Genomic DNA, 27,146 nt, shown 5'->3' with positions numbered 1-27,146 from the left:
GTACAGCGGATCTACAACCTCCGTCAGCGTAACAAGAAGATTTGTCTTATTACAAGAAATAAGGGAACTAGAGCAAAAACCAAAGCCATGAGAGGGAAAGAACTGCCTATTGAGACAATGCATGGCCCATAGTGTGCGAGTCAGGCTATTGTTCATAGATTGGGAGTCACGGTATGGTCCGTTGTTTGAGAGTCACGGTGTGGTCTATAGTTTGGGAGTCACCATATGTTCCATAATTTTAGATTCATTTTCTGGTGGCTCCAGACCACGGCATAAATTACTAAGGGTTATAGGGCAGCACTGGTGATATAGGAATGGAATAGAAGGTGCACCGGGTCTGTAAATGGCCCAAATATAACAAGAACCATAACTGGCCATGAAGTGGTTCCCTCTCAGAATATCCTCATGGTTGTGCTGTAAGTAATACCGCTACACAAATCGAGACAACCCAGGAAATTTAATATCCAAACAAAACAGACATCACCCAGGAAAAATGTCCCAACTGGGGATCTGACATGTGACATCACAGCCGAGGATCTGACATCTGACATCACAGCCGAGGATATGACATGTGACATCACAGCCGAGTATATGACATGTGACATCACAGCCGAGGATATGACATGTGGGTGACATCACTGCTGGAGAAGATGACATCCCAGACAGACTAAGCCTCAGCCATTGGGCCCCTCAGCTCTTCCAGGACCTCAGCGGCCATCGTCTTCAGCTCTGAGTTGGCAGTATGGGAGAGCTGTGTGATGAGGGGCAGGCACGGCTGGAGTTCTCCCCATAACATGTGCAGAACATCCGGCTCTAGAACCAAGGACTGGAGGAGACGCAGAGCATGCAGACAGACGTCACTGTCAGGATCTAGGAGAAGAGACAAAGACAATTGTCATCTCCACATCAACAATTCCATCTCCGGGCACTCACCGAGGTATAGGGCGTCTACAGGGAAAGGGACTGAAAGTGCTGAAAAGCGTCCTGATTCCTGTATTTGCACAATGTGAAGAAACATTTTCTCTACCTGCTCGGTGAGTGCCCAAATATTAACTAGTATACACTGAACAAGTCACATGATCTGCAGAGTGCCCAAATATTAACTGGTATACACTGAACAAGTCACATGATCTGCAGAGTGCCCAAATAACAACTGGTATACACTGAACACATCACATGATCTGCAGAATGCCCAAATATTAACTGGTATACACTGAATACGTTACATGATCTGTGGAGTGCCCAAATATTAACTGGTATACACTGAATACGTCACATGATCTGTGGAGTGCCCAAATATTAACTGGTATACACTGAATATGTCACATGATCTGCAGAGAGCCCAAATATCAACTGGTATACACTGAATACGTCACATGATCTGCAGAGTGCCCAAATATTAACTGGTATACACTGAACACATCACATGATCTGCAGAGTGCCCAAATATTAACTGGTATACACTGAATACGTCACATGATCTGCGGAGTGCCCAAATATTAACTGGTATACACTGAATACGTCACATGATCTGCAGAGTGCCCAAATATTAACTGGTATACACTGAATACGTCACATGATCTGCGGAGTGCCCAAATATTAACTGGTATACACTGAATACATCACATGATCTGCGGAGTGCCCAAATATTAACTGTTATACACTGAATACGTCACATGATCTGCAGAGTGCCCAAATATTAACTGGTATACACTGAATACGTCACATGATCTGCAGAGTGCCCAAATATTAACTGGTATACACTGAATACATCACATGATCTGCAGAGTGCCCAAATATTAACTGTTATACACTGAATACGTCACATGATCTGCAGAGTGCCCAAATATTAACTGGTATACACTGAATATGTCACATGATCTGCAGAGTGCCCAAATATTAACTGGTATACACTGAATACATCACATGATCTGCAGAGTGCCCAAATATTAACTGGTATACACTGAACACATCACATGATCTGTGGAGTGCCCAAATATTAACTGGTATAAACTGAATACGTCACATGATCTGCAGAGTGCCCAAATATTAACTGGTATACACTGAATACATCACATGATCTGCAGAGTGCCCAAATATTAACTGGTATACACTGAATACATCACATGATCTGCAGAGTGCCCAAATATTAACTGGTATACACTGAATACGTCACATGATCTGTGGAGTGCCCAAATATTAACTGGTATACACTGAATACGTCACATGATCTGTGGAGTGCCCAAATATTAACTGGTATACACTGAACACATCACATGATCTGTGGAGTGCCCAAATATTAACTGGTATAAACTGAACACATCACATGATCTGTGGAGTGCCCAAATATTAACTGGTATACACTGAACACATCACATGATCTGTGGAGTGCCCAAATATTAACTGGTATACACTGAACACATCACATGATCTGTGGAGTGCCCAAATATTAACTGGTATAAACTGAATATGTCACATGATCTGCAGAGTGCCCAAATATTAACTGGTATACACTGAATACGTCACATGATCTGCAGAGTGCCCAAATATTAACTGGTATACACTGAATACATCACATGATCTGCAGAGTGCCCAAATATTAACTGGTATACACTGAATACATCACATGATCTGCAGAGTGCCTAAATATTAACTGGTATACACTGAACACATCACATGATCTGTGGAGTGCCCAAATATTAACTGGTATAAACTGAATACGTCTGTCACGATGCCGGCTGGCAGGTAGTGGATCCTCTGTGCCAGAGAGGGATTGGCGTGGACCGTGCTAGAGGATCGGTTCTAAGTCACTACTGGTTTTCACCAGAGCCCGCCGCAAAGCGGGATGGTCTTGCTGCGGCGGTAGTGACCAGGTCGTATCCCCTAGCAACGGCTCAACCTCTCTGGCTGCTGAAGATAGGCGCGGTACAAGGGAGTAGACAGAAGCAAGGTCGGACGTAGCAGAAGGTCGGGGCAGGCAGCAAGGATCGTAGTCAGGGGCAACGGCAGAAGGTCTGGAATCACAGGCAAGGAACACACAAGGAACGCTTTCACTGGCACTAGGGCAACAAGATCCGGCGAGGGAGTGAAGGGGAAGTGAGGTGATATAGGGAAGTGCACAGGTGTAAACACTAATTGGAACCACTGCACCAATCAGCGGTGCAGTGGCCCTTTAAATCGCAAAGACCCGGCGCGCGCGCGCCCTAGGGAGCGGGGCCGCGCGCGCCGGGACAGAACTGACGGGGAGCGAGTAAGGTACGGGAGCCGGGGTGCGCATCGCGAGCGGGCGCTACCCGCATCGCGAATCGCATCCCGGCCGGAGGTGGTAACGCAGCGCCCCGGGTCCGTGGAACCGACCGGGGCGCTGCAGTGAGGGAAGTGTAGCGAGCGCTCCGGGGAGGAGCGGGGACCCGGAGCGCTCGGCGTAACAGTACCCCCCCCCTTGGGTCTCCCCCTCTTCTTGGGGCCTGAGAACCTGAGGATCAGACTTTTGTCCAGGATATTGTCCTCAGGTTCCCAGGACCTCTCTTCTGGACCACAACCCTCCCAATCCACTAAAAAAAAAGTTCTTCCCCTGACCTTTTTAGAGGCCAAAATCTCTTTGACAGAGAAGATGTCCGAGGAGCCGGAAACAGGAGTGGGAGGAACAGATTTAGGAGAAAAACGGTTGAGGATGAGAGGTTTAAGAAGAGAGACGTGAAAGGCATTAGGGATACGAAGAGAAGGAGGAAGAAGAAGTTTGTAAGAGACAGGATTAATTTGACACAAAACTTTAAAAGGACCAAGATAGCGTGGTCCCAACTTATAGCTCGGGACACGGAAACGGACATATTTAGCGGAGAGCCATACCTTGTCTCCAGGGGAAAAAATGGGAGGAGCTCTTCTTTTCTTATCTGCGAATCTCTTCATGCGAGAAGAAGCCTGTAAGAGAGAATTTTGGGTCTCTTTCCATATGGTGGAAAGATCACGAGAAATTTCATCCACAGCGGGCAGACCAGAGGGCAAGGGGGTAGGGAGGGGGGGAAGAGGGTGACGGCCGTACACCACGAAAAACGGAGATTTGGAGGAAGATTCAGAGATTCTGAAATTATACGAGAATTCGGCCCAAGGTAAAAGATCTGCCCAGTCATCCTGGCGGGAGGAAACAAAATGTCGTAAATAGTCACCCAAGATCTGGTTAATTCTCTCTACTTGTCCATTGGATTGAGGATGGTATGCAGAAGAAAAATTTAATTTAATCTTGAGTTGTTTACAGAGAGCCCTCCAGAATTTAGACACAAATTGGACGCCTCTATCCGAGACGATCTGTGTAGGCAACCCGTGAAGACGAAAAATGTGTACAAAAAATTGTTTAGCCAACTGAGGCGCTGAAGGAAGACCAGGAAGAGGGATGAAATGTGCCATTTTGGAGAATCGATCAACGACCACCCAAATAACAGTGTTGCCATGGGATGGGGGTAAGTCAGTAATAAAATCCATACCAATCAGAGACCAAGGTTGTTCGGGGACAGGTAGAGGATGAAGAAAACCAGCGGGCTTCTGGCGAGGAGTCTTATCCCGGGCACAGATAGTGCAGGCTCGCACAAAGTCCACCACATCAGTCTCTAGAGTCGGCCACCAATAGAAGCGAGAGATGAGTTGCACAGATTTCTTGATGCCCGCATGACCTGCGAGATGGGAGGAGTGACCCCATTTGAGGATCCCAAGGCGTTGGCGTGGAGAAACAAAGGTCTTTCCTGGAGGAGTTTGCCTGATGGAGGCTGGAGAAGTGGAAATCAGGCAGTCAGGAGGAATGATGTGTTGAGGAGAGAGTTCAATTTCAGAGGCATCTGAGGAACGAGAGAGAGCATCGGCCCTAATGTTTTTATCAGCAGGCCGAAAGTGAATTTCAAAATTAAATCGGGCAAAGAACAGAGACCACCTGGCCTGACGAGGATTCAGCCGTTGGGCAGACTGGAGGTAGGAGAGGTTCTTGTGATCGGTGTAAATAATAACTGGAAATCTTGATCCCTCCAGCAGATGCCTCCATTCCTCAAGTGCTAATTTAATGGCTAGAAGCTCTCGATCCCCGATGGAGTAGTTCCTCTCCGCCGGAGAGAAGGTCCTGGAAAAAAAACCACAAGTAACAGCATGCCCGGAAGAGTTTTTTTGTAGAAGGACAGCTCCAGCTCCCACTGAGGAGGCATCAACCTCCAATAGGAAGGGTTTAGATGGGTCAGGTCTGGAGAGCACGGGAGCCGAAGAAAAGGCAGACTTGAGTCGTTTAAAGGCGTCTTCCGCTTGAGGAGGCCAAGACTTGGGATCGGCATTTTTTTTTGTTAAAGCCACAATAGGAGCCACAATGGTAGAAAAATGTGGAATAAATTGCCTGTAATAATTGGCGAACCCCAAAAAACGTTGGATGGCACGGAGTCCGGAGGGGCGTGGCCAATCTAAGACGGCAGAGAGTTTGTCTGGATCCATCTGTAGTCCCTGGCCAGAGACCAAGTATCCTAGAAAAGGAAGAGATTGGCATTCAAACAGACATTTCTCTATTTTGGCATAGAGTTGATTATCACGAAGTCTCTGAAGAACCATACGGACATGCTGGCGGTGTTCTTCAAGATTGGCAGAAAAAATCAGGATATCGTCCAGATATACAACAACACAGGAGTATAGTAGATCACGAAAAATTTCATTAACAAAGTCTTGGAAGACGGCAGGGGCGTTGCATAGACCAAAGGGCATGACCAGATACTCAAAGTGTCCATCTCTGGTGTTAAATGCCGTTTTCCATTCATCCCCCTCTCTGATGCGGATGAGATTATAAGCACCTCTTAAGTCCAGTTTGGTAAAAATATGGGCACCTTGGAGACGATCAAAGAGTTCAGAGATGAGGGGTAGGGGGTAGCGGTTCTTAACCGTGATTTTATTAAGACCGCGGTAGTCAATGCAAGGACGTAGAGAGCCATCTTTTTTGGACACAAAGAAAAATCCGGCTCCGGCAGGAGAGGAGGATTTACGGATAAAGCCCTTTTTTAAATTTTCTTGGACGTATTCAGACATGGCAAGAGTCTCTGGGACGGACAGAGGATAGATTCTGCCCCGGGGTGGAGTAGTGCCCGGGAGGAGGTCAATGGGACAATCATAAGGCCTGTGAGGAGGTAGAGTCTCAGCTTGTTTTTTGCAAAAAACGTCCGCAAAGTCCATATAGGCCTTAGGGAGACCGGTTACATGAGGAAGCACAGGGACACGGCAAGGTTTACTGGGAACCGGTTTTAAGCAGTCCTTGGAACAAGAGGGCCCCCAACTCTTGATCTCCCCAGTGGACCAATCCAGGATTGGGGAATGGAGTTGAAGCCAGGGAAGTCCAAGAAGGATTTCAGAAGTGCAATTGGGGAGGACCAACAGTTCAATCCTCTCGTGATGAGATCCGATGCACATTAGAAGGGGCTCCGTGCGGAAACGTATAGTACAGTCCAATCTTTCATTGTTTACACAATTGATGTAGAGGGGTCTGGCGAGACTGGTCACCGGGATGTTGAACCTGTTGACGAGAGAGGCTAAGATGAAATTTCCTGCAGATCCAGAGTCCAAGAAGGCCACAGCAGAGAAGGAGAAGGCAGAGGCAGACATCCGCACAGGCACAGTAAGACGTGGAGAAGCAGAGTAGACATCAAGGACTGTCTCACTTTTGTGCGGAGTCAGCGGACGTCTTTCCAGGCGGGGAGGACGGATAGGACAATCCTTCAGGAAGTGTTCGGTACTAGCACAGTACAGGCAGAGATTCTCCATGCGGCGTCGTGTCCTCTCTTGGGGTGTCAGGCGAGACCGGTCGACCTGCATAGCCTCCACGGCGGGAGGCACAGGAACAGATTGCAGGGGACCAGAGGAGAGAGGAGCCGGGGAGAAGAAACGCCTCGTGCGAACAGAGTCCATATCCTGGCGGAGCTCCTGACGCCGTTCGGAAAAACGCATGTCAATGCGAGTGGCAAGATGGATGAGTTCATGTAGGTTAGCAGGGATTTCTCGTGCGGCCAGAACATCTTTAATGTTGCTGGATAGGCCTTTTTTAAAGGTCGCGCAGAGTGCCTCATTATTCCAGGATAATTCAGAAGCAAGGGTACGGAACTGTACGGCATACTCGCCAACGGAAGAATTACCCTGGACCAGGTTCAACAGGGCAGTCTCAGCAGAAGAGGCTCGGGCAGGTTCCTCAAAGACACTTCGAATTTCCGAGAAGAAGGAGTGTACAGAGGCAGTGACGGGGTCATTGCGGTCCCAGAGCGGTGTGGCCCAAGCCAGGGCTTTTCCAGACAGCAGGCTGACTACGAAAGCCACCTTAGACCTTTCAGTGGGGAACTGGTCCGACATCATCTCCAAGTGTAATGAACATTGGGAAAGAAAGCCACGGCAAAACTTAGAGTCCCCATCAAATTTATCCGGCAAGGATAGTCGTATTCCAGAAGCGGCCACTCGCTGCGGAGGAGGTACAGGAGCTGGCGGAGGAGATGATTGCTGGAGCTGTGGTAGTAACTGTTGTAGCATAACAGTCAGTTGAGACAGCTGTTGGCCTTGTTGCGCAATCTGTTGTGACTGCTGGGCGACCACCGTGGTGAGGTCAGCGACAACTGGCAGAGGAACTTCAGCGGGATCCATGGCCGGATCTACTGTCACGATGCCGGCTGGCAGGTAGTGGATCCTCTGTGCCAGAGAGGGATTGGCGTGGACCGTGCTAGAGGATCGGTTCTAAGTCACTACTGGTTTTCACCAGAGCCCGCCGCAAAGCGGGATGGTCTTGCTGCGGCGGTAGTGACCAGGTCGTATCCCCTAGCAACGGCTCAACCTCTCTGGCTGCTGAAGATAGGCGCGGTACAAGGGAGTAGACAGAAGCAAGGTCGGACGTAGCAGAAGGTCGGGGCAGGCAGCAAGGATCGTAGTCAGGGGCAACGGCAGAAGGTCTGGAATCACAGGCAAGGAACACACAAGGAACGCTTTCACTGGCACTAGGGCAACAAGATCCGGCGAGGGAGTGAAGGGGAAGTGAGGTGATATAGGGAAGTGCACAGGTGTAAACACTAATTGGAACCACTGCACCAATCAGCGGTGCAGTGGCCCTTTAAATCGCAAAGACCCGGCGCGCGCGCGCCCTAGGGAGCGGGGCCGCGCGCGCCGGGACAGAACTGACGGGGAGCGAGTAAGGTACGGGAGCCGGGGTGCGCATCGCGAGCGGGCGCTACCCGCATCGCGAATCGCATCCCGGCCGGAGGTGGTAACGCAGCGCCCCGGGTCCGTGGAACCGACCGGGGCGCTGCAGTGAGGGAAGTGTAGCGAGCGCTCCGGGGAGGAGCGGGGACCCGGAGCGCTCGGCGTAACAACGTCACATGATCTGCAGAGTGCCCAAATATTAACTGGTATACACTGAACACATCACATGATCTGCGGAGTGCCCAAATATTAACTGGTATACACTGAATACATCACATGATCTGCAGAGTGCCCAAATATTAACTGGTATACACTGAATATGTCACATGATCTGTGGAGTGCCCAAATATTAACTGGTATACACTGAATACATCACATGATCTGTGGAGTGCCCAAATATTAACTGGTATACACTGAATACGTCACATGATCTGCAGAGTGCCCAAATATTAACTGGTATACACTGAATATGTCACATGATCTGCAGAGTGCCCAAATATTAACTGGTATACACTGAATACGTCACATGATCTGCAGAGTGCCCAAATATTAACTGGTATACACTGAATATGTCACATGATCTGCAGAGTGCCCAAATATTAACTGGTATACACTGAATACGTCACATGATCTGCAGAGTGTCCAAATATTAACTGGTATACACTGAATACGTCACATGATCTGCAGAGTGCCCAAATATTAACTGGTATACACTGAATATGTCACATGATCTGCAGAGTGCCCAAATATTAACTGGTATACACTGAATACGTCACATGATCTGCAGAGTGCCCAAATATTAACTGGTATACACTGAATACGTCACATGATCTGCAGAGTGCCCAAATATTAACTGGTATACACTGAATATGTCACATGATCTGCAGAGTGCCCAAATATTAACTGTTATACACTGAATACGTCACATGATCTGCAGAGTGCCCAAATATTAACTGGTATACACTGAATACGTCACATGATCTGCAGAGTGCCCAAATATTAACTGGTATACACTGAATACGTCACATGATCTGCGGAGTGCCCAAATATTAACTGGTATACACTGAATACGTCACATGATCTGCTCTGCCTCTAATCTATTGACCTCATGTTAAGGGGAAATAAACTAGTTGCAGTACTGACATATAGAAACTGTTTCAGTAGCTTGGCCTTTGCTCAGGTCCTCTGATGTCTCTTGGCCTTTGCTCAGGTCCTCTGATGTCTCTTGGCCTTTGCTCAGGTCCTCTGATCTCTCTTGACCTCTGCTCATGTCCTCTGATGTCTCTTGGCCTTTGTTCAGGTCCCCTGATCTCTCTTGACCTCTGCTCAGGTCCTCTGATGTCTCTTGGCCTTTGCTCAGGTCCTCTGATCTCTCTTGACCTCTGCTCATGTCCTCTGATGTCTCTTGGCCTTTGTTCAGGTCCCCTGATCTCTCTTGACCTCTGCTCAAGTCCTCTGATGTCTCTTGGCCTTTGCTCAGGTCCTCTGATCTCTCTTGACCTCTGCTCATGTCCTCTGATGTCTCTTGGCCTTTGTTCAGGTCCCCTGATCCCTCTTGACCTCTGCTCAGGTCCTCTGATGTCTCTTGGCCTTTGCTCAGGTCCTCTGATGTCTCTTGGCCTTTGCTCAGGTCCTCTGATCTCTCTTGACCTCTGCTCAGGTCCTCTGATGTCTCTTGGCCTTTGCTCAGGTCCTCTGATCTCTCTTGACCTCTGCTCATGTCCTCTGATGTCTCTTGGCCTTTGTTCAGGTCCCCTGATCCCTCTTGGCCTCTGCTCAGGTCCCCTGATGTCTGTTGGCCTTTGCTTAGGTCCTCTGATGTCTCTTGGCCTCGGCTCAGGTCCCCTGATGTCTCTTGGCCTCTGCTCAGGTCCTGATGTGTCTTGGCCTCTGCTCAGGTCCTCTGATGTCTCTTGGCCTCGGCTCAGGTCCCCTGATGTCTCTTGGCCTCGGCTCAGGTCCCCTGATGTCTCTTGGCCTCGGCTCAGGTCCCCTGATGTCTCTTGGCCTCTGCTCAGGTCCTGATGTCTCTTGGCCTTGGCTCAGGTCCCCTGATGTCTCTTGGCCTCTGCTCAGGTCCTGATGTGTCTTGGCCTCTGCTCAGGTCCAATGATGTCTCTTGGCCTCTGCTCATGTACTGATGTCTCTTGGCATCGGCTCAGGTCCCTTGATGTCTCTTGGCCTCTGCTCAGGTCCTGATGTATCTTGGCCTCTGCTCAGGTCCTGATGTATCTTGGCCTCTGCTCAGGTCCTCTGATGTCTCTTGGCCTCTGCTCAGGTCCTGATGTCTCTTGGCCTCGGCTCAGGTCCTGATGTCTCTTGGCCTTTGTTCAGGTCCCCTGATGCCTCTTGGCCTCTGCTCAGTTCCCCTGATGTCTCTTTGCCTTTGCTTAGGTCCTCTGATGTCTTTTGGCCTCGGCTCAGGTCCCCTGATGTCTCTTTTTCTCTGCTCAGGTCCTGATGTCTCTTGGCCTCGGCTCAGGTCCTGATGTCTCTTGGCATCGACTCAGGTCCCCTGATGTCTCTTGGCCTCTGCTCAGGTCCTGATGTCTCTTGGCCTCTGCTCAGGTCCTCATGTCTCTTGGCATCGACTCAGGTCCCTGATGTCTCTTGGCCTCGGCTCAGGTCCCCTGATGTCTCTTGGTCTCTGCTCAGGTCCTGATGTCTCTTGGCTTCGGCTCAGGTCCTGATGTCTCTTGGCCTTTGTTCAGGTCCCCTGATGTCTCTTGGCATTTGCTCAGGTCCCCTGATGCCTCTTGGCCTCCGCTCAAGTCCCCTGATGTCTCTTGTCCTTTGCTTAGGTCCTCTGATGTCTCTTGGCCTCTGCTCAGGTCCTGATGTCTCTTGACCTTGGCTCAGGTCCCCTGATGTCTCTTGGCTTCTGCTCAGGTCCTGATATCTCTTGGCCTTGGCTCAGGTCCTGATGTCTCTTGGCCTCCACTCAGGTCCCCTGATGTCTCTTGGCCTTTGCTTAGGTCCTCTGATGTCTATTGGCCTCTGTTCAGGTCCCCTGATGTCTCTTGGCATTTGCTTAGGTCCTCTGATGTCTCTTGGCCTCTGCTCAGGTCCTGATGTCTCTTGGCCTCCGCTCAGGTCCCCTGATGTTTCTTGGCCTTTGCTTAGGTCCTCTGATGTCTCTTGGCCTCGGCTCAGGTCCTCTGATGTCTCTTGGCCTCTGCTCAGGTCCCCTGATGTCTCTTGGCCTCTGCTCAGGTCCCCTGATATCTCTTGGCCTCTGCTCAGGTCTCAGGTCCTGATGTCTCTTGGCCTCACCTCAGATCCTGATGTCTCTTGGCCTCCGCTCAGGTCCCCTGATGTCTCTTGGCCTCAGCTCCGGTCCTCTGATGTCTCTTGGCCTCTGCTCAGGTCCCCTGATGTCTCTTGGCCTCTGCTGAGGTCCTGATGTCTCTTAGCCTCTACTTAGGTACTCTGATGTCTCTTGGCATCAGCTCAGGTCCTCTGATGTCTCTTGGCCTCAGCTCAGGTCCTCTGATGTCTCTTGGCTTCTGCTCAGGTCCTGATGTCTCTTGGCCTTGGCTCAGGTGCCCTAATGTCTCTTGGCCTCGGCTCAGGTCCTCTGATGTCTCTTGGCCTCTGCTCAGGTCCCCTGATATCTCTTGGCCTCTGCTCAGGTCCTGATGTCTCTTGGCCTCTGCTCAGGTCCTGATGTCTTTTGGCCTCCACTCAGGTCCCCTGATGTCTCTTGGCCTTTGCTTAGGTCCTCTGATGTCTCTGGGCCTCCACTCAGGTCCTCTGATGTATCTTGCCCAGACTGTAGGATGGGTTTGGTTATAATTGTTGTGGTTGGTTACAGAGGAGGACGTTTTTTTTCCTCACCAGGGGGTGAGGAAAAGGATGTGTAAAACTTATATGAGACAGAGCAGAGAGTAGTGGAAGGTGATCCCCGGAGTATCTTCTCCATTATCAATGAGTATGCTCTCCGTTATCAGTGGGTATCCTTTCCGTTATCAGTGAGTATGCTCTCCGTTATCAGTGAGTATGCTCTCCATTATCAGTGAGTATCCTCTCCGTAATCAGTGAGTATCCTCTCCGTTATCAGTGAGTGTGCTCTCCGTTATCAGTGAGTGTCCTCTCCGTTATCAGTGAGTGTGCTCTCCGTTATCAGTGAGTATCCTCTCCGTTATGAGTGAGTATGCTCTCCGTTATCAGTGGGTATCCTCTCCGTTATCAGTGAGTATGCTCTCCATTATCAGTGAGTGTCCTCTCCATTATCAATGAGTGCTCTCTCCATTATCAGTGAGTATGCTCTCTGTTATCAGTGAGTATCCTCTCCGTTATCAGTGAGTATCCTCTCCGTTATCAGTGAGTGTGCTCTCTGTTATCAGTGAGTGTGCGCTGCTGCAGGTCACCGCTTAGATACTTCCCAGTCTCAGGATCTAGTTAATGTATTTACTGTAATGCCCTCCTCTACATGCCCTCCTCGCAGGGACAATGGCATTCTCAAGAGGCATATGGTGGCAATGACTGTAGAGAGATGGTGGCGGGTGTATTTATAATCACCCTTCTGACATCAGTATTCGTTGCCCGTTATCCACAACCAATGATGTCATAGTTCACAATCTCTGAGAACATCCTCCAATGAGATGAATAGAAAACACTTCACAGATCAGGGACACTGGTGCTAGAGATAAATGCCTTTATTATAATGGAGAAAATGGAGATGATGTCACAGACACCACAGGAATTTATTCTATAGTAAATGCCGACTATAATATACGGAAAAAATGTGAGTAACTCCATAGGTTCTTAATGCCACATCCCATAATACACCACGAATCTCATAATAACAATCAGATAACTCTCACCATAATAACATCAGCATGGCCTTCACATCACAGATTGGTCGGCGGTCCATTCATTTATATAGATGGACAAAATCCCATCCAGATGGATATATTCTGGAAGCCTATGTCTCCTGCACCAGAGTAGTTGGCACCTGGGGCATCCGGTATATGCCAATACCTCAGGGCAAGGAGAAATTGCTCGGAGGAGACTATTTCCTGCGTGAAAGTGGAAAATTATATCAAACATCTAGACAAAGGGGTTATCCTCATCGGGTTGTCTGGTGATGCTGTAGGCTCCCAGTTATCTGGTAATGCGGCAGGCTCCCAGTTATCTGGTAATGCAGCAGGCTCCTGGCTATCTGGTAATGCTGTAGGCTCCCAGTTATCTGGTAATGCGGCAGGCTCCCAGTTATCTGGTAATGCAGCAGGCTCCTGGCTATCTGGTAATGCGGTAGGCTCCCAGTTATCTGGTAATGCGGTAGTCTCCCGATTATCTGGTAATGCAGCAGGCTCCTGGTTATCAGGTAATGCGGTATTCTCCCGGTTATCTGGTAATGCAGCAGGCTCCTGGCTATTTAGTAATGCGGTAGGCTCCCAGTTATCTGGTAATGCAGCAGGCTCACGGTTATCTGGTAATGCGGCAGGCTCCTGGCTATCTGGTAATGCGGTAGGCTCCTAGCTATCTAGTAATGCGGTAGGCTCCCGGTTATCTGGTAATGCGGTAGGCTCCCGGTTATCTGGTAATGCGGTAGGCTCCCGGTTATCTGGTAATGCAGCAGGCTCCTGGCTATCTAGTAATGCGGTAGGCTCCCAGTTATCTGGTAATGCAGCAGGTTCACGGTTATCTGGTAATGCGGTAGGCTCCTGGTTATTTGGTAATGCGGTAGGCTCTCGGTTATCTGGTAATGCGATAGGCTCTCGGTTATCTGGTAATGCAGCAGGCTCCTGGTTATCAGGTAATGTGGTAGGCTCCCGGTTATCTGGTAAAGTGGCAGGCTCATATCCATGTGGTTACTGCAGCTTCTGTCCATTTGTGTTAAGCTTAGATATAAGTTGTTAATCTTGTTTCCCTTAGCCTGTCAGCAGCACAATGAAGGGGTTAAACTCCCCCCCTGTGAACTGGCAGGACCTGGAGAAATAAAAAAAGACTAAGCCTCTTCCCCTAGAAGGAGATATAAGGCTACTAACACCACTCCCCCTTTGAGCAATTATAACGTAAAAAAGAAGAAACACACATAAAGGGAGGGACGCTTGTGCTGCTGACAGACTAAGGGAAACAAGATTAAATACTTAAATCTAAGCTTCCCCTAACGTCTGTCAGCAGCACAATGAAGGGGATTTAAATAGTAACTCCAGGGTGGGACTAAGAATTAACAGCATTAATTACATTAGGAAAAAACATTCTTCTCCGAAGATAAATTCCCCAGCCGGTAATGCTCGAAAAAGGTCAATGGAGCACTCCAAGAGGCGGAAACTGCCCGAGAAGAATGGGCCTTAATGAATTCTGGTAGACTTACTCCAGCTGTCTTATATGTAGATAAGAGACAGTCACAGATCCATCTGGATATGGTGGGTTTGGAAGCCTTCCTCCCTCGATTTGTATCCTGAAAAGCAACAAAAAGATTATCCTCTTTCCTAAAGACATCTAAGAAGATCCCACGTCTGAAGATTTTCATCCTCTTCCTCAGAGATTTGTGGACTGTATTTTGGGAGTACAATCATACTTTCTTGATTAACAAAGGTAGGAACCTTAGGCATAAAGGATGGCAAAAATGTCAGCAAGACTTTATTCTGAAGGAATACCGCATAGGGTTCCTTAGCTGGGAGCGCCTGAAGCTCCCCCCACTCTTTTAGCTGTAGTATTGGCTAATAAAAAAGCGACCTTAAGCGAAAGGTTCTTCAAGGATGCTTCTTCAAAAGGTGAGTTACATAGTTATTTAAGTACTATGGAAAGATCCCAAGGTGCAATAGGTGTTATAGCTCTAGGGCGAAGTCTGGAAACAGCCTTAATGAAATTCTTAATTTCAGTGATTGGAAGCAGTTTTTTACATAAGAAAGCCGATATTGCTGCCACCTGGACCTTAATAGTACTAGGCACTAGACCCTTTTCCAACCCATCCTGAAGAAATTCAAGTATTTGTGGGGTAGAAGGTGAGGAAACATCAACTTTATTCAGTGTACACCAGGCCAAAAAACTTTTTTGATTTTGCATAAGCTCTGTTAGTAGTCTCACTCCTAGAGTGAGAAAGCGTATTCAAAATTTGGTACGAAAAGCCCCTGGCTTTTAGTATGGACCTTTCAATCTCCAGGCCGTGAGATTGAGAGCTGCTAGGTTGTGGCAGACCTGAGATCCCAGGGATTTCAGATTCCACTGAAGTGGAAGTCTCCAATACATTCCCTTGCTCATCATCATCAGCTGAGAGAACCTCTTGGGCCAGAAGGGAATCAGTGCTATGACCGAGGCCCGGATCTTCATTAATACCCTGGGTATCATCGAAGTCGAGGGAAATATGTAGGCCAGCTGGAATGTCCAAGGTATGGACATTGCATCTACCGCCAGCGGCCTGTCCAGGGAGTATAGGCAGCAGAAGTTCTCGAGTTTGTTGTTGAATCTGGTGGCCATCTGAGTAAGGGAGAACAGAGCGACACCCGGTCCGGCCCACAGGACTGAAAAAACTCAAAGGGGGAGTGGCATTAGTAGCCTTATATCTCCTTCTAGGGGGAAAGGCTTAGTCTTTTTTATTTCTGTCAAATATCCTAGGTCGTGACAGTTCACAGGGGAGGAGTTTAACCCCTTCATTGTGCTGCTGGACAGACGTTAGGGGAATCCCGCTGACTGGTGCTTATATCAAATATGACACTTGCCCAATTGTCCAATGTATGAGCCCTAAATTCTACGTGGGCAAAACTGTGCAGAAATTTCACTGTCACAACATCTCAGTACCATCAGAATGCAGGGAGATACCCCATTGGCCAGACACATGGATGTAGCCCATAATGGCAGAACTCCAGACCTACGGTGTGTGGGTCTAAATCAGCTTCAGTTAGGACCCAGAATGGGGGGTATTTATGCCTCTAATACGGGAGGAAGCGAGATTGATTTTCAGGCATAAATGGAGGATTCTCATTTGCTGCCTTTCTATCAAATGATGTCATGTGATTAAGTCATCGTTTTCTATTACATATCCCAGTCAATTTTACAATTAGTCTGTCTCGTTTATTATTGGCGGTAGGGATGTCCCGATACCATTTTTTTTAAGACAGAGTACGAGTACCGTTACTTTTTTTTAAATTACTCGTCAATACCGATTACTGCTACTTTTTTCTATGTCATGTGAAGGTTTTTTTTTTCTTTATGGGAAAAAGGGGTGTGTTTTTTTGTTTTTATTAGAGGAAGGGCTATTTTAAATAAAAAAAGATTTCATTTAATTTAAAAAGTGTGTGTGTGTGTGGGGGGGGGGGGGGATTCAAACTTTTATTAGGGAAGGGGTTAATTCACATTTATTATTTATTTATTTATTTTCACACATTTTTTTTCACTATCTTCCCATAGGACACTATTACATGTAATCTGTAGATAGCATACACTGATCAATGATATGTGTTATGGGCGCTCCTTTACTACTGCCTGCCACGGATGGCTGCAGTAAAGGAGCGACAATTGGACAGCATGGGGCACGGTAAGGGACCTTCGGCCATTCTCTCACCTGATTGGGACACCGTGATTTCACCGAAGTGATTCCAATCAGCATCCCTGAACTAACCGGCAGTTAACTTCAGGACTTTTAGATGTCTATAGGGTTAATGCAAGACATCACCGCGATCGTGGATGTTTGGCATTAGCCAAAGGTCTTGGCTATGATGCGCTCAGCTACTGGGCGCGCTGCATAGTTCGGGGTCCCACCGGCGAGTATCAGATTAGATATCGGGGACATTTGCAGGAGTTCAAGTACTCCTGCAAATGTCCAATATCGGTTCCAATACCAGTATTGGTATCGGGACATCCCTAATTGGCGGTGTTATATATGAGATTCGTGGTGTCGTATGGGAGTAGTTATGGCATTAAAGGAAAACTAAAATAGAGAAAAAGAAACCCAGCCGCACATCCACAATTTGTATTTTGATCTAATTGCTTCTCAGCATAAATTCCAAACAGGTTGTTATTATAACATTTGAATCAAAAAGTACAAGCCCACTCGCCACCTCAAGGACACCGATTTAAAGTGGGTCCCTAAGCCAACATTGGCGTAGCGCCGGCGGCGGCCACCACCACCGCAACACCATGCCCACAGGGGGAGCGACAGGAAAACTGTCAGCTTGCTCCCCCCGCACTAACCAGCGGTACTGACTGATCAGTTTGATGCATACCATGCCCGGATCCGCTCGGCCGTCTTCATTACAGAGTGGGGAGAAGAGGGAGAGGCGGAGGGAGGGGGAATATTCATGAGCTGGGCGGAGCTGTGGACACTGACGTCAGAGTACCAGTTACCCCGCCTGTACCAGTTAGCACGTACCGTATTTATCGGGGTATACCACGCACCGGCCTATAACACGCACCCTCATTTTACCAAGGATATTTGGGTAAAAAAAGTTTTTTACCCAAATATCATTTGTAAAATGAGGGTGCGTGTGTGTGTGTGTGTGTCACGATGCCGGCTGGCAGGAGGTGGATCCTCTGTGCCAGAGAGGGATTGGCGTGGACCGTGCTAGTGGACCGGTTCTAAGTCACTACTGGTTTTCACCAGAGCCCGCCGCAAAGCGGGATGGTCTTGCTGCGGCGGTAGTGACCAGGTCGTATCCACTAGCAACGGCTCAACCTCTCTGACTGCTGAAGATAGGCGCGGTACAAGGGAGTAGACAGAAGCAAGGTCGGACGTAGCAGAAGGTCGGGGCAGGCAGCAAGGATCGTAGTCAGGGGCAACGGCAGGAGGTCTGGAACACAGGCTAGGAACACACAAGGAAACGCTTTCACTGGCACAATGGCAACAAGATCCGGCTAGGGAGTGCAGGGGAAGTGAGGTATAAATAGGGAGTGCACAGGTGAACACACTAATTAGAACCACTGCGCCAATCAGCGGCGCAGTGGCCCTTTAAATCGCAGAGACCCGGCGCGCGCGCGCCCTAGGGAGCGGGGCCGCGCGCGCCGGGACAGGACCGACGGAGAGCGAGTCAGGTACGGGAGCCGGGGTGCGCATCGCGAGCGGGCGCCACCCGCATCGCGAATCGCATCCCGGCTGGAGGCGGTATCGCAGCGCACCGGGTCAGCGGATCTGACCGGAGCGCTGCAGTAGCGAGAGTGTAGCGAGCGCTCCGGGGAGGAGCGGGGACCCGGAGCGCTCGGCGTAACAGTACCCCCCCCCTTGGGTCTCCCCCTCTTCTTAGAGCCTGAGAACCTGAAGAGCAGACTTTTGTCTAGGATATTGTCCTCAGGTTCCCAGGATCTCTCTTCAGGGCCACAACCCTCCCAATCGATTAAAAAAAAAGTTTTCCCTCTGACCTTCTTGGAGGCCAGTATCTCCTTTACGGAGAAGATGTCCGAGGAGCCGGAAACAGGAGTGGGAGAAACAAGTTTGGGAGAGAAACGGTTGATGATGAGTGGTTTAAGAAGAGAAACGTGAAAGGCATTAGGAATACGAAGAGAAGGAGGAAGAAGAAGTTTGTAAGAGACAGGATTAATCTGGCACAAAATTTTGAAAGGACCAAGATAGCATGGTCCCAATTTGTAGCTAGGGACACGGAAGCGGACATATTTAGCGGAGAGCCATACCTTGTCTCCAGGAGAAAAAATGGGGGGAGCTCTTCTTTTTTTATCAGCAAACTTCTTCATGCGTGATGAAGCCTGTAAGAGAGAATTTTGGGTCTCTTTCCATATGGTGGAAAGATCACGAGTTACTTCATCCACAGCGGGCAAACCAGAGGGCAAGGGAGTAGGGAGGGGGGGAAGAGGGTGACGGCCGTACACCACGAAAAATGGGGATTTGGAGGAAGATTCAGAGACTCTGAAGTTATACGAGAATTCGGCCCATGGTAGAAGATCTGCCCAGTCATCCTGGCGGGAGGAAACAAAATGCCGTAAATAATCACCCAAGACCTGGTTAATTCTTTCTACTTGCCCATTGGATTGAGGATGATATGCAGAAGAAAAGTTTAATTTAATCTTGAGTTGTTTACAGAGAGCCCTCCAGAATTTTGACACGAATTGGACGCCTCTATCCGAGACGATCTGCGTGGGCAACCCGTGAAGACGAAAAATGTGTACAAAAAATTGTTTTGCCAACTGAGGCGCTGAAGGAAGACCAGGAAGAGGGATGAAATGTGCCATTTTGGAGAATCGATCAACGACCACCCAAACAACAGTGTTGCCACGGGATGGGGGTAAGTCTGTAATAAAGTCCATACCAATCAGAGACCAAGGCTGTTCGGAGACAGGCAGAGGATGAAGAAGACCAGCGGGCTTCTGGCGAGGAGTCTTATCCCGGGCACAGACAGTGCAGGCTCGCACAAAATCCACGACATCCGTCTCCAGAGTCGGCCACCAATAGAAACGAGAGATGAGTTGCACGGATTTCTTGATGCCCGCATGACCTGCGAGATGGGAGGAGTGACCCCATTTGAGGATTCCGAGGCGTTGGCGTGGAGAGACGAAGGTCTTCCCTGGAGGAGTTTGCCTGATGGAGGCTGGAGAAGTGGAGATCAGGCAGTCAGGAGGAATGATGTGTTGCGGAGAGAGCTCTACTTCCGAGGCATCCGAGGAACGAGAGAGAGCATCGGCCCTAATGTTCTTATCGGCAGGCCGAAAGTGAATTTCAAAATTAAATCGGGCAAAGAACAGAGACCACCTGGCCTGGCGAGGATTCAGCCGTTGGGCAGACTGGAGATAGGAGAGGTTCTTGTGATCGGTGTAAATAATAACTGGAAATCTTGATCCCTCCAGCAGATGCCTCCATTCCTCAAGTGCTAATTTAATGGCTAGAAGCTCTCGATCCCCGATGGAGTAGTTCCTCTCCGCCGGAGAGAAGGTCCTAGAAAAAAACCCACAAGTAACAGCATGCCCGGAAGAATTTTTTTGTAGAAGGACCGCTCCAGCTCCTACTGAGGAGGCATCAACCTCCAATAGGAAGGGTTTAGATGGGTCAGGTCTGGAGAGCACGGGAGCAGAAGAAAAGGCAGACTTGAGCTGTTTAAAGGCGTCTTCCGCTTGAGGAGGCCATGACTTAGGATTGGCATTCTTTTTGGTTAAAGCCACGATAGGAGCCACAATGGTGGAAAAATGTGGAATAAATTGTCTGTAATAATTGGCGAACCCCAAAAAACGTTGGATAGCACGGAGTCCGGAGGGGCGTGGCCAATCTAAGACGGCAGAGAGTTTGTCTGGATCCATTTGTAGTCCCTGGCCAGAGACCAAGTATCCTAGGAAAGGAAGAGATTGGCATTCAAACAGACATTTCTCCATTTTGGCATAAAGTCGATTGTCACGAAGTCTCTGAAGAACCATACGGACATGCTGGCGGTGTTCTTCTAGATTGGCAGAAAAAATCAGGATATCGTCCAGATATACAACAACACAGGAGTATAAGAGATCACGAAAAATTTCATTAACAAAGTCTTGGAAGACGGCAGGGGCGTTGCACAGGCCAAAGGGCATGACCAGATACTCAAAGTGTCCATCTCTAGTGTTAAATGCCGTTTTCCATTCATCCCCCTCTCTGATGCGGATGAGATTATAAGCACCTCCTAAGTCCAGTTTGGTAAAGATGTGGGCACCTTGGAGGCGATCAAAGAGTTCAGAGATGAGAGGTAGGGGGTAGCGGTTCTTTACCGTGATTTTATTAAGACCGCGGTAGTCAATGCAAGGACGTAGGGAGCCATCTTTTTTGGACACAAAGAAAAATCCGGCTCCGGCAGGAGAGGAGGATTTGCGGATAAAGCCCTTTTTTAAATTTTCCTGGATGTACTCAGACATAGCAAGAGTCTCTGGGGCAGAGAGAGGATAAATTCTGCCCCGGGGTGGAGTAGTGCCCGGGAGGAGGTCAATAGGACAGTCATAAGGCCTGTGAGGAGGTAGAGTCTCAGCTTGTTTTTTGCAAAAAACATCCGCAAAGTCCATATAGGCCTTAAGGAGACCGGTTACAGGGGGAACCACAGAGTCACGGCAAGGAGTACTGGGAACCGGTTTAAGGCAGTCCTTGAAACAAGAGGGACCCCAACTCTTGATCTCCCCAGTGGACCAATCCAGGGCTGGGGAATGGTGTTGAAGCCAGGGTAGTCCAAGGAGAACTTCGGAAGTGCAATTGGGGAGGACCAAAAACTCAATTTTCTCGTGATGAGGTCCGATGCACATTAGGAGGGGCTCCGTGCGGAAACGTATGGTACAGTCCAATCTTTCATTGTTAACACAATTGATGTAGAGGGGTCTGGCGAGACTGGTCACCGGGATGTTGAACCTGTCGACGAGAGAGGCCAAAATAAAATTTCCTGCAGATCCGGAATCCAAGAAGGCCATAGTAGAGAAGGAGAAGGTAGAGGCAGATATCCGCACAGGCACAGTAAGACGTGGAGAAGCAGAGTTGACATCAAGGACTGTCTCACCTTTGTGCGGAGTCAGCGTACGTCTTTCCAGGCGGGGAGGACGGATAGGACAATCCTTCAGGAAGTGTTCGGTACCGGCACAGTACAGGCAGAGATTCTCCATGCGGCGTCGTGTCCTCTCTTGAGGTGTCAGGCGAGACCGGTCGACCTGCATAGCCTCCACGGCGGGAGGCACAGGAACGGATTGCAGGGGACCAGAGGAGAGAGGAGCCGGGGAGAAAAAACGCCTCGTGCGAACAAAGTCCATATCCTGGCGGAGCTCCTGACGCCTTTCGGAAAAACGCATGTCAATGCGAGTGGCTAGATGAATGAGTTCATGTAGGTTAGCAGGGATTTCTCGTGCGGCCAGAACATCTTTAATGTTGCTGGATAGGCCTTTTTTAAAGGTCGCGCAGAGGGCCTCATTATTCCAGGATAGTTCTGAAGCAAGAGTACGGAATTGTACGGCGTACTCGCCAATGGAAGAATTACCCTGGACCAGGTTCAACAGGGCAGTCTCAGCAGAAGAGGCTCGGGCAGGTTCCTCAAAGACACTTCGAATTTCCGAGAAGAAGGAGTGTACAGAGGCAGTGACGGGGTCATTGCGGTCCCAGAGCGGTGTGGCCCATGACAGAGCTTTTCCAGACAGAAGGCTGACTACGAAAGCCACCTTAGACCTTTCAGTAGGAAACTGGTCCGACATCATCTCCAAGTGCAGGGAACATTGGGAAAGAAAGCCACGGCAAAACTTAGAGTCCCCATCAAATTTATCCGGCAAGGATAGTCGTAGGCCGGAAGCGGCCACTCGCTGCGGAGGAGGTGCAGGAGCTGGCGGAGGAGATGATTGCTGAAGCTGTGGTAGTAGCTGCTGTAGCATCACGGTCAGTTGAGACAGCTGGTGGCCTTGTTGCGCTATCTGTTGTGACTGCTGGACGACCACCGTGGTGAGGTCGGCGACAACTGGCAGAGGAACTTCAGCGGGATCCATGGCCGGATCTACTGTCACGATGCCGGCTGGCAGGAGGTGGATCCTCTGTGCCAGAGAGGGATTGGCGTGGACCGTGCTAGTGGACCGGTTCTAAGTCACTACTGGTTTTCACCAGAGCCCGCCGCAAAGCGGGATGGTCTTGCTGCGGCGGTAGTGACCAGGTCGTATCCACTAGCAACGGCTCAACCTCTCTGACTGCTGAAGATAGGCGCGGTACAAGGGAGTAGACAAAAGCAAGGTCGGACGTAGCAGAAGGTCGGGGCAGGCAGCAAGGATCGTAGTCAGGGGCAACGGCAGGAGGTCTGGAACACAGGCTAGGAACACACAAGGAAACGCTTTCACTGGCACAATGGCAACAAGATCCGGCGAGGGAGTGCAGGGGAAGTGAGGTATAAATAGGGAGTGCACAGGTGAACACACTAATTAGAACCACTGCGCCAATCAGCGGCGCAGTGGCCCTTTAAATCGCAGAGACCCGGCGCGCGCGCGCCCTAGGGAGCGGGGCCGCGCGCGCCGGGACAGGACCGACGGAGAGCGAGTCAGGTACGGGAGCCGGGGTGCGCATCGCGAGCGGGCGCCACCCGCATCGCGAATCGCATCCCGGCTGGAGGCGGTATCGCAGCGCACCGGGTCAGCGGATCTGACCGGAGCGCTGCAGTAGCGAGAGTGTAGCGAGCACTCCGGGGAGGAGCGGGGACCCGGAGCGCTCGGCGTAACAGTGTGTATACCCCGATACATCCCCAGGAAAGGCAGGGGGAGAGAGGCCGTCGCTGCCCGCTTCTCTCCCCCTGCCTTTCCTGGGGTCTAGAGCCCTGCTGCCGCTGCTTCTCTCCCGCTGGCTATCGGTGCCGCTGCCCGTTCTCTCCCCCTGACTATCGGTGCCGGCAATGGGGCAGCGGCGCCGATAGTCAGGGGGAGAGAAGGGGCAGCGGCACCCATTGCCGCTGCAGGTGAGGACATGGTACCAAATATACTTACCTTTCCCCAGTACCATATATTACTAGTCATTATAATAATGTCAGGATTTATTCTTATATATATATATATATATATATATATATATATATATTAGTACAGGTGAGGACATGGCACCATATATACTGACCTTTCCCCGGTACCATATATTACTAGTCATTCTTATTTATATATATATATATATATATATATATATATATATATATATACATATACCCCTGCCCCATCTATATATATATATACCCCCGGCCCATCTATATATACCCCCCGACCCATCTATATATATATACCCCTGCCCCATCTATATATATACCCTGGCCCATCTATATATACCCCCGGCCCATCTATATATACCCCCGACCCATCTATATATATCCCTCGGGCCATCTATATATACCCCCAGCCAATCTATATATACCCCGGCCCATCTTTATATATACCCCTGCCCCATCTATATATATACCCCCGGCCCATCTATATATATATACATCTTGGCCCATCTATATATATACCCCCGGCCCATCTATATATACCCCCGGCCCATATATATATACCCCCACCCCATCTATATATATACCCCCGGCCCATCTATATATTCCCCTGGCCCATATATATATACCCCCACCCCATCTATATATATACCCCCGGCCCATCTATATATATATACCCCCGCCCCATCTATATATATACCCCCGACCCATCTATATATACCCCCGCCTCATCTATGCATATACCCCCGGCCCATCTATATAAACCCCCCGGCCCATCTATATATATACCCCCGGCCCATCTAGTCTACACTTTATATACACATTGGGTAGATTTCTCATTATTTGTCTATTGTAGACACAGATCTGCCCCTTTACACTCCTTGTCTAATTTCCACTCTTGCTCAAAATTTACAAAAGTTGTGCACGTCCTTTGATTAATTTTACACAAATATAGAACCCCCCGGCTCTACCGTGCACCCCTTCTCTACCGCACAATTCACAGGGCTGAGGCATTTTCCCACTGTACACTGCTCACATATCTAGTGCTGGAGCAGCAGTGTGTGCCGAACAAAACTCTGCACAATAGTAAAATCATACATTTTTATAAAGAGCACAGAATGTCTGGGGTTAAAAAATATGTAACTGTTCTGAACAATCTGTCCCCTTACCTCTATATCAGTGTTTACCAACCAGAATGCCTCCAAGGGTTGCAAAACTTGGCATGCTGGGTGGAGGCACCCTGGTTGGTAAACACTGTGTACATGTACCAGAGCTGAGTGTGTGATCATGTACATGGATGGAGCAGAGCTGAATGTGTGATTATGTGTATGCATGACCATGCACACTCAGCTCTGCTGCATACACACAATCACACACTCAGCTCTGCTGCATACACATGATCACTCACTCAGCTCTGCTGCATACACACAGTCACACACTCAGCTATGCTGCATACACATGATCACTTACTCAGCTCTGCTGCATACACACAATCACACTCAGCTCTGCTGCATACACATAGTCACACACTCAGCTCTGCTGCATACACACAATCACACACTCAGCTCTGCTGCACACACATAGTCACACACTCAGCTATGCTGCATACACAGTCACTCACTGAGCTCTGCTGCATACACACAATCACACATTCATCTCTGCTGCATACACATGATCACTCACTCAGCTCTGCTGCATACACAGTCACACACTCAGCTTTGCTGCATGATCACACATATACATAGACCTACCTCCTTCTTCCTCCTGCACATACAGTGGTATTGGAAGCTGTACAGTCACCATGGTTACACTCTCCTGCACTCATCAAGAACAGGTAGAGTTTGAATTTTACACAGTTCTACAGATCTGCAGTCTGTACAGATCGGAGTCTGATCTAAATATGTATTACATATCACTGGACTTATTCTTATCACCTTTTTTTTGTGTCCTCCTTGATGGTGTATATTTGTGCAATAAAATCAGGACTTTCGCAAAATTTGTGTGTGTAAAGAGAAAAGACGCATTTGATAAATCGATGTCCACCACATAATCAGCTCTACCGTACACCGTGATTAAGAATTCCACTTGTAAAATTCTATCAAAAATGACAGAAAAAAACATGCAAAAAACTGAATTGCACAAAAAAGATTGCGCAATATAGACAGTGAAAACGGTGTGTATATATATATATATATATATATATATATATATATAATGATAAATGGCCCCTATATATATATATATATATTGTAGGCGACCAGCAGGTAAAGTGGTGAAGGTAGATACGTGCCAAGTAGGTTGCTGTATCAACTAGTAAGCTTCCAGGAGTGTCACGGAGACCGATCCGGCAGTACGCTCCGGCATTTCCATGGAGCTAAGTTGCAGCAAAGAAACTGCTATATATATATATATATATATATATATATATATATGTGCCACTGAAGTCCCGGAGCTCGTGGGGGAAAAAGAGCATTTTTAGTCATTAGCAGTAGGTTACTGACCTGTGCGTAGTTTGGATCACTGCCATGCAGCTTTAAAGGGGTACTTCGCTGCTCAGAGTTTGGAACAAACTGTTCCGAACGCTGGAGCCGACACCGGGAGCTTGTGACGTCATAGCCTCGCCCCCTCTATGCAAGTCTATGGGAGGGGGCGTGACAGCCGTCACGCCCCCTCCCATAGACTTGCATAGAGGGGGCGAGGCTATGACGGCACGGTGCTCCAGCCCCTGTATCAGAGATTTTCTTCTGTTCTGTGATGACGGCGGGTGCCACTACTGAGAACGCGGGGGTCCCCAGCGACGGGACCACTGAGAGAAGATGTCTAGGGGTGGAATACCCCTTTAACAGCTGATGTTAAGCTTCTGCTGAACTGTTATGTTCATGCTGGTTTGCTTTTTAATAAACCCTTTTGTTTTTGCACCAACATTCTGCTTGTTTCCACCACTTGTGCAGCAATTTCCCACAATCTATATATATATATATAATGTGTGTATCTCCATCTATATTATACCATTTTCTCATGTTGCTTCTGATCGTGCCCCTTGTTCTTGTGTTTCGATGCCCCCTGATCCTTCTTTAACCCTTATTATGCCCCCTCTTTATATATACCCTCACCGGTCAGGAGCTGCTGAAGCTGAGGCATGAGTCCGCCATACTGACTCATCCACACGAGGCCTTCACGATGGATGGAGACGTTGTACAGAGTCATCAGGATGAGGCTGCCGAAAAAAGAGAGCAGATTATGGTGGTGCGTTGATCCCTGGCCACGCTTATCACTATAGTCATCCTCACTCACACTCGGAGCTGAGGGCAGTTCCCCACTCTGATCTTTCCCAGGAGCTCCATCCACTTTTCCAGAAGTTCTCTGCAGGAAGACATCAGGAAATCCCGTCCACAAGACACGGCAGCCACATCTACCAGGAAAGAGGAGTGGAAAAGGTGAGAGGCGGAGCCAAGAGGGGAGGATATCCCGATACAGGTCACATGACCGATGACATATTCTGACCACCACATGGAGATCCCTACGAGAAGAGTCCTAGTCACCCTGTTAGGGGTTATAACCAATCCTGGTCCCAAGGGTATGTAGCCAGACCTGCCATGGACCGCGCCGGGAACCTCCTCCTACGTATATACA

The 27,146-nt window shown here is 48.9% G+C and overlaps 1 protein-coding gene across 1 annotated transcript in view; it reads right to left on the bottom strand.

The window, feature by feature from the left end:
• Window positions 1–425: 425 nt before the first annotated feature.
• HSF2BP (heat shock transcription factor 2 binding protein) overlaps window positions 426–27,146 on the bottom strand; it is a 62,957-nt gene continuing 36,236 nt past the window's right edge. The window contains exons 4-6 of the mRNA XM_056551856.1: window positions 26,808–26,925; window positions 26,627–26,730; window positions 426–870 (exon numbers count right to left, since the gene is read on the bottom strand). Of these exons, the coding sequence (XP_056407831.1) occupies window positions 668–870; window positions 26,627–26,730; window positions 26,808–26,925 (425 nt within the window). The 3' untranslated portion in view covers window positions 426–667. The remainder of the gene's footprint in view (window positions 871–26,626; window positions 26,731–26,807; window positions 26,926–27,146) is intronic.

The sequence above is a fragment of the Hyla sarda genome, unplaced genomic scaffold, assembly GCF_029499605.1.
Source record: "Hyla sarda isolate aHylSar1 unplaced genomic scaffold, aHylSar1.hap1 scaffold_1246, whole genome shotgun sequence".
NCBI lineage: Eukaryota > Metazoa > Chordata > Amphibia > Anura > Hylidae > Hyla > Hyla sarda.
This window is presented reverse-complemented; position numbering and strand designations above follow the sequence as displayed.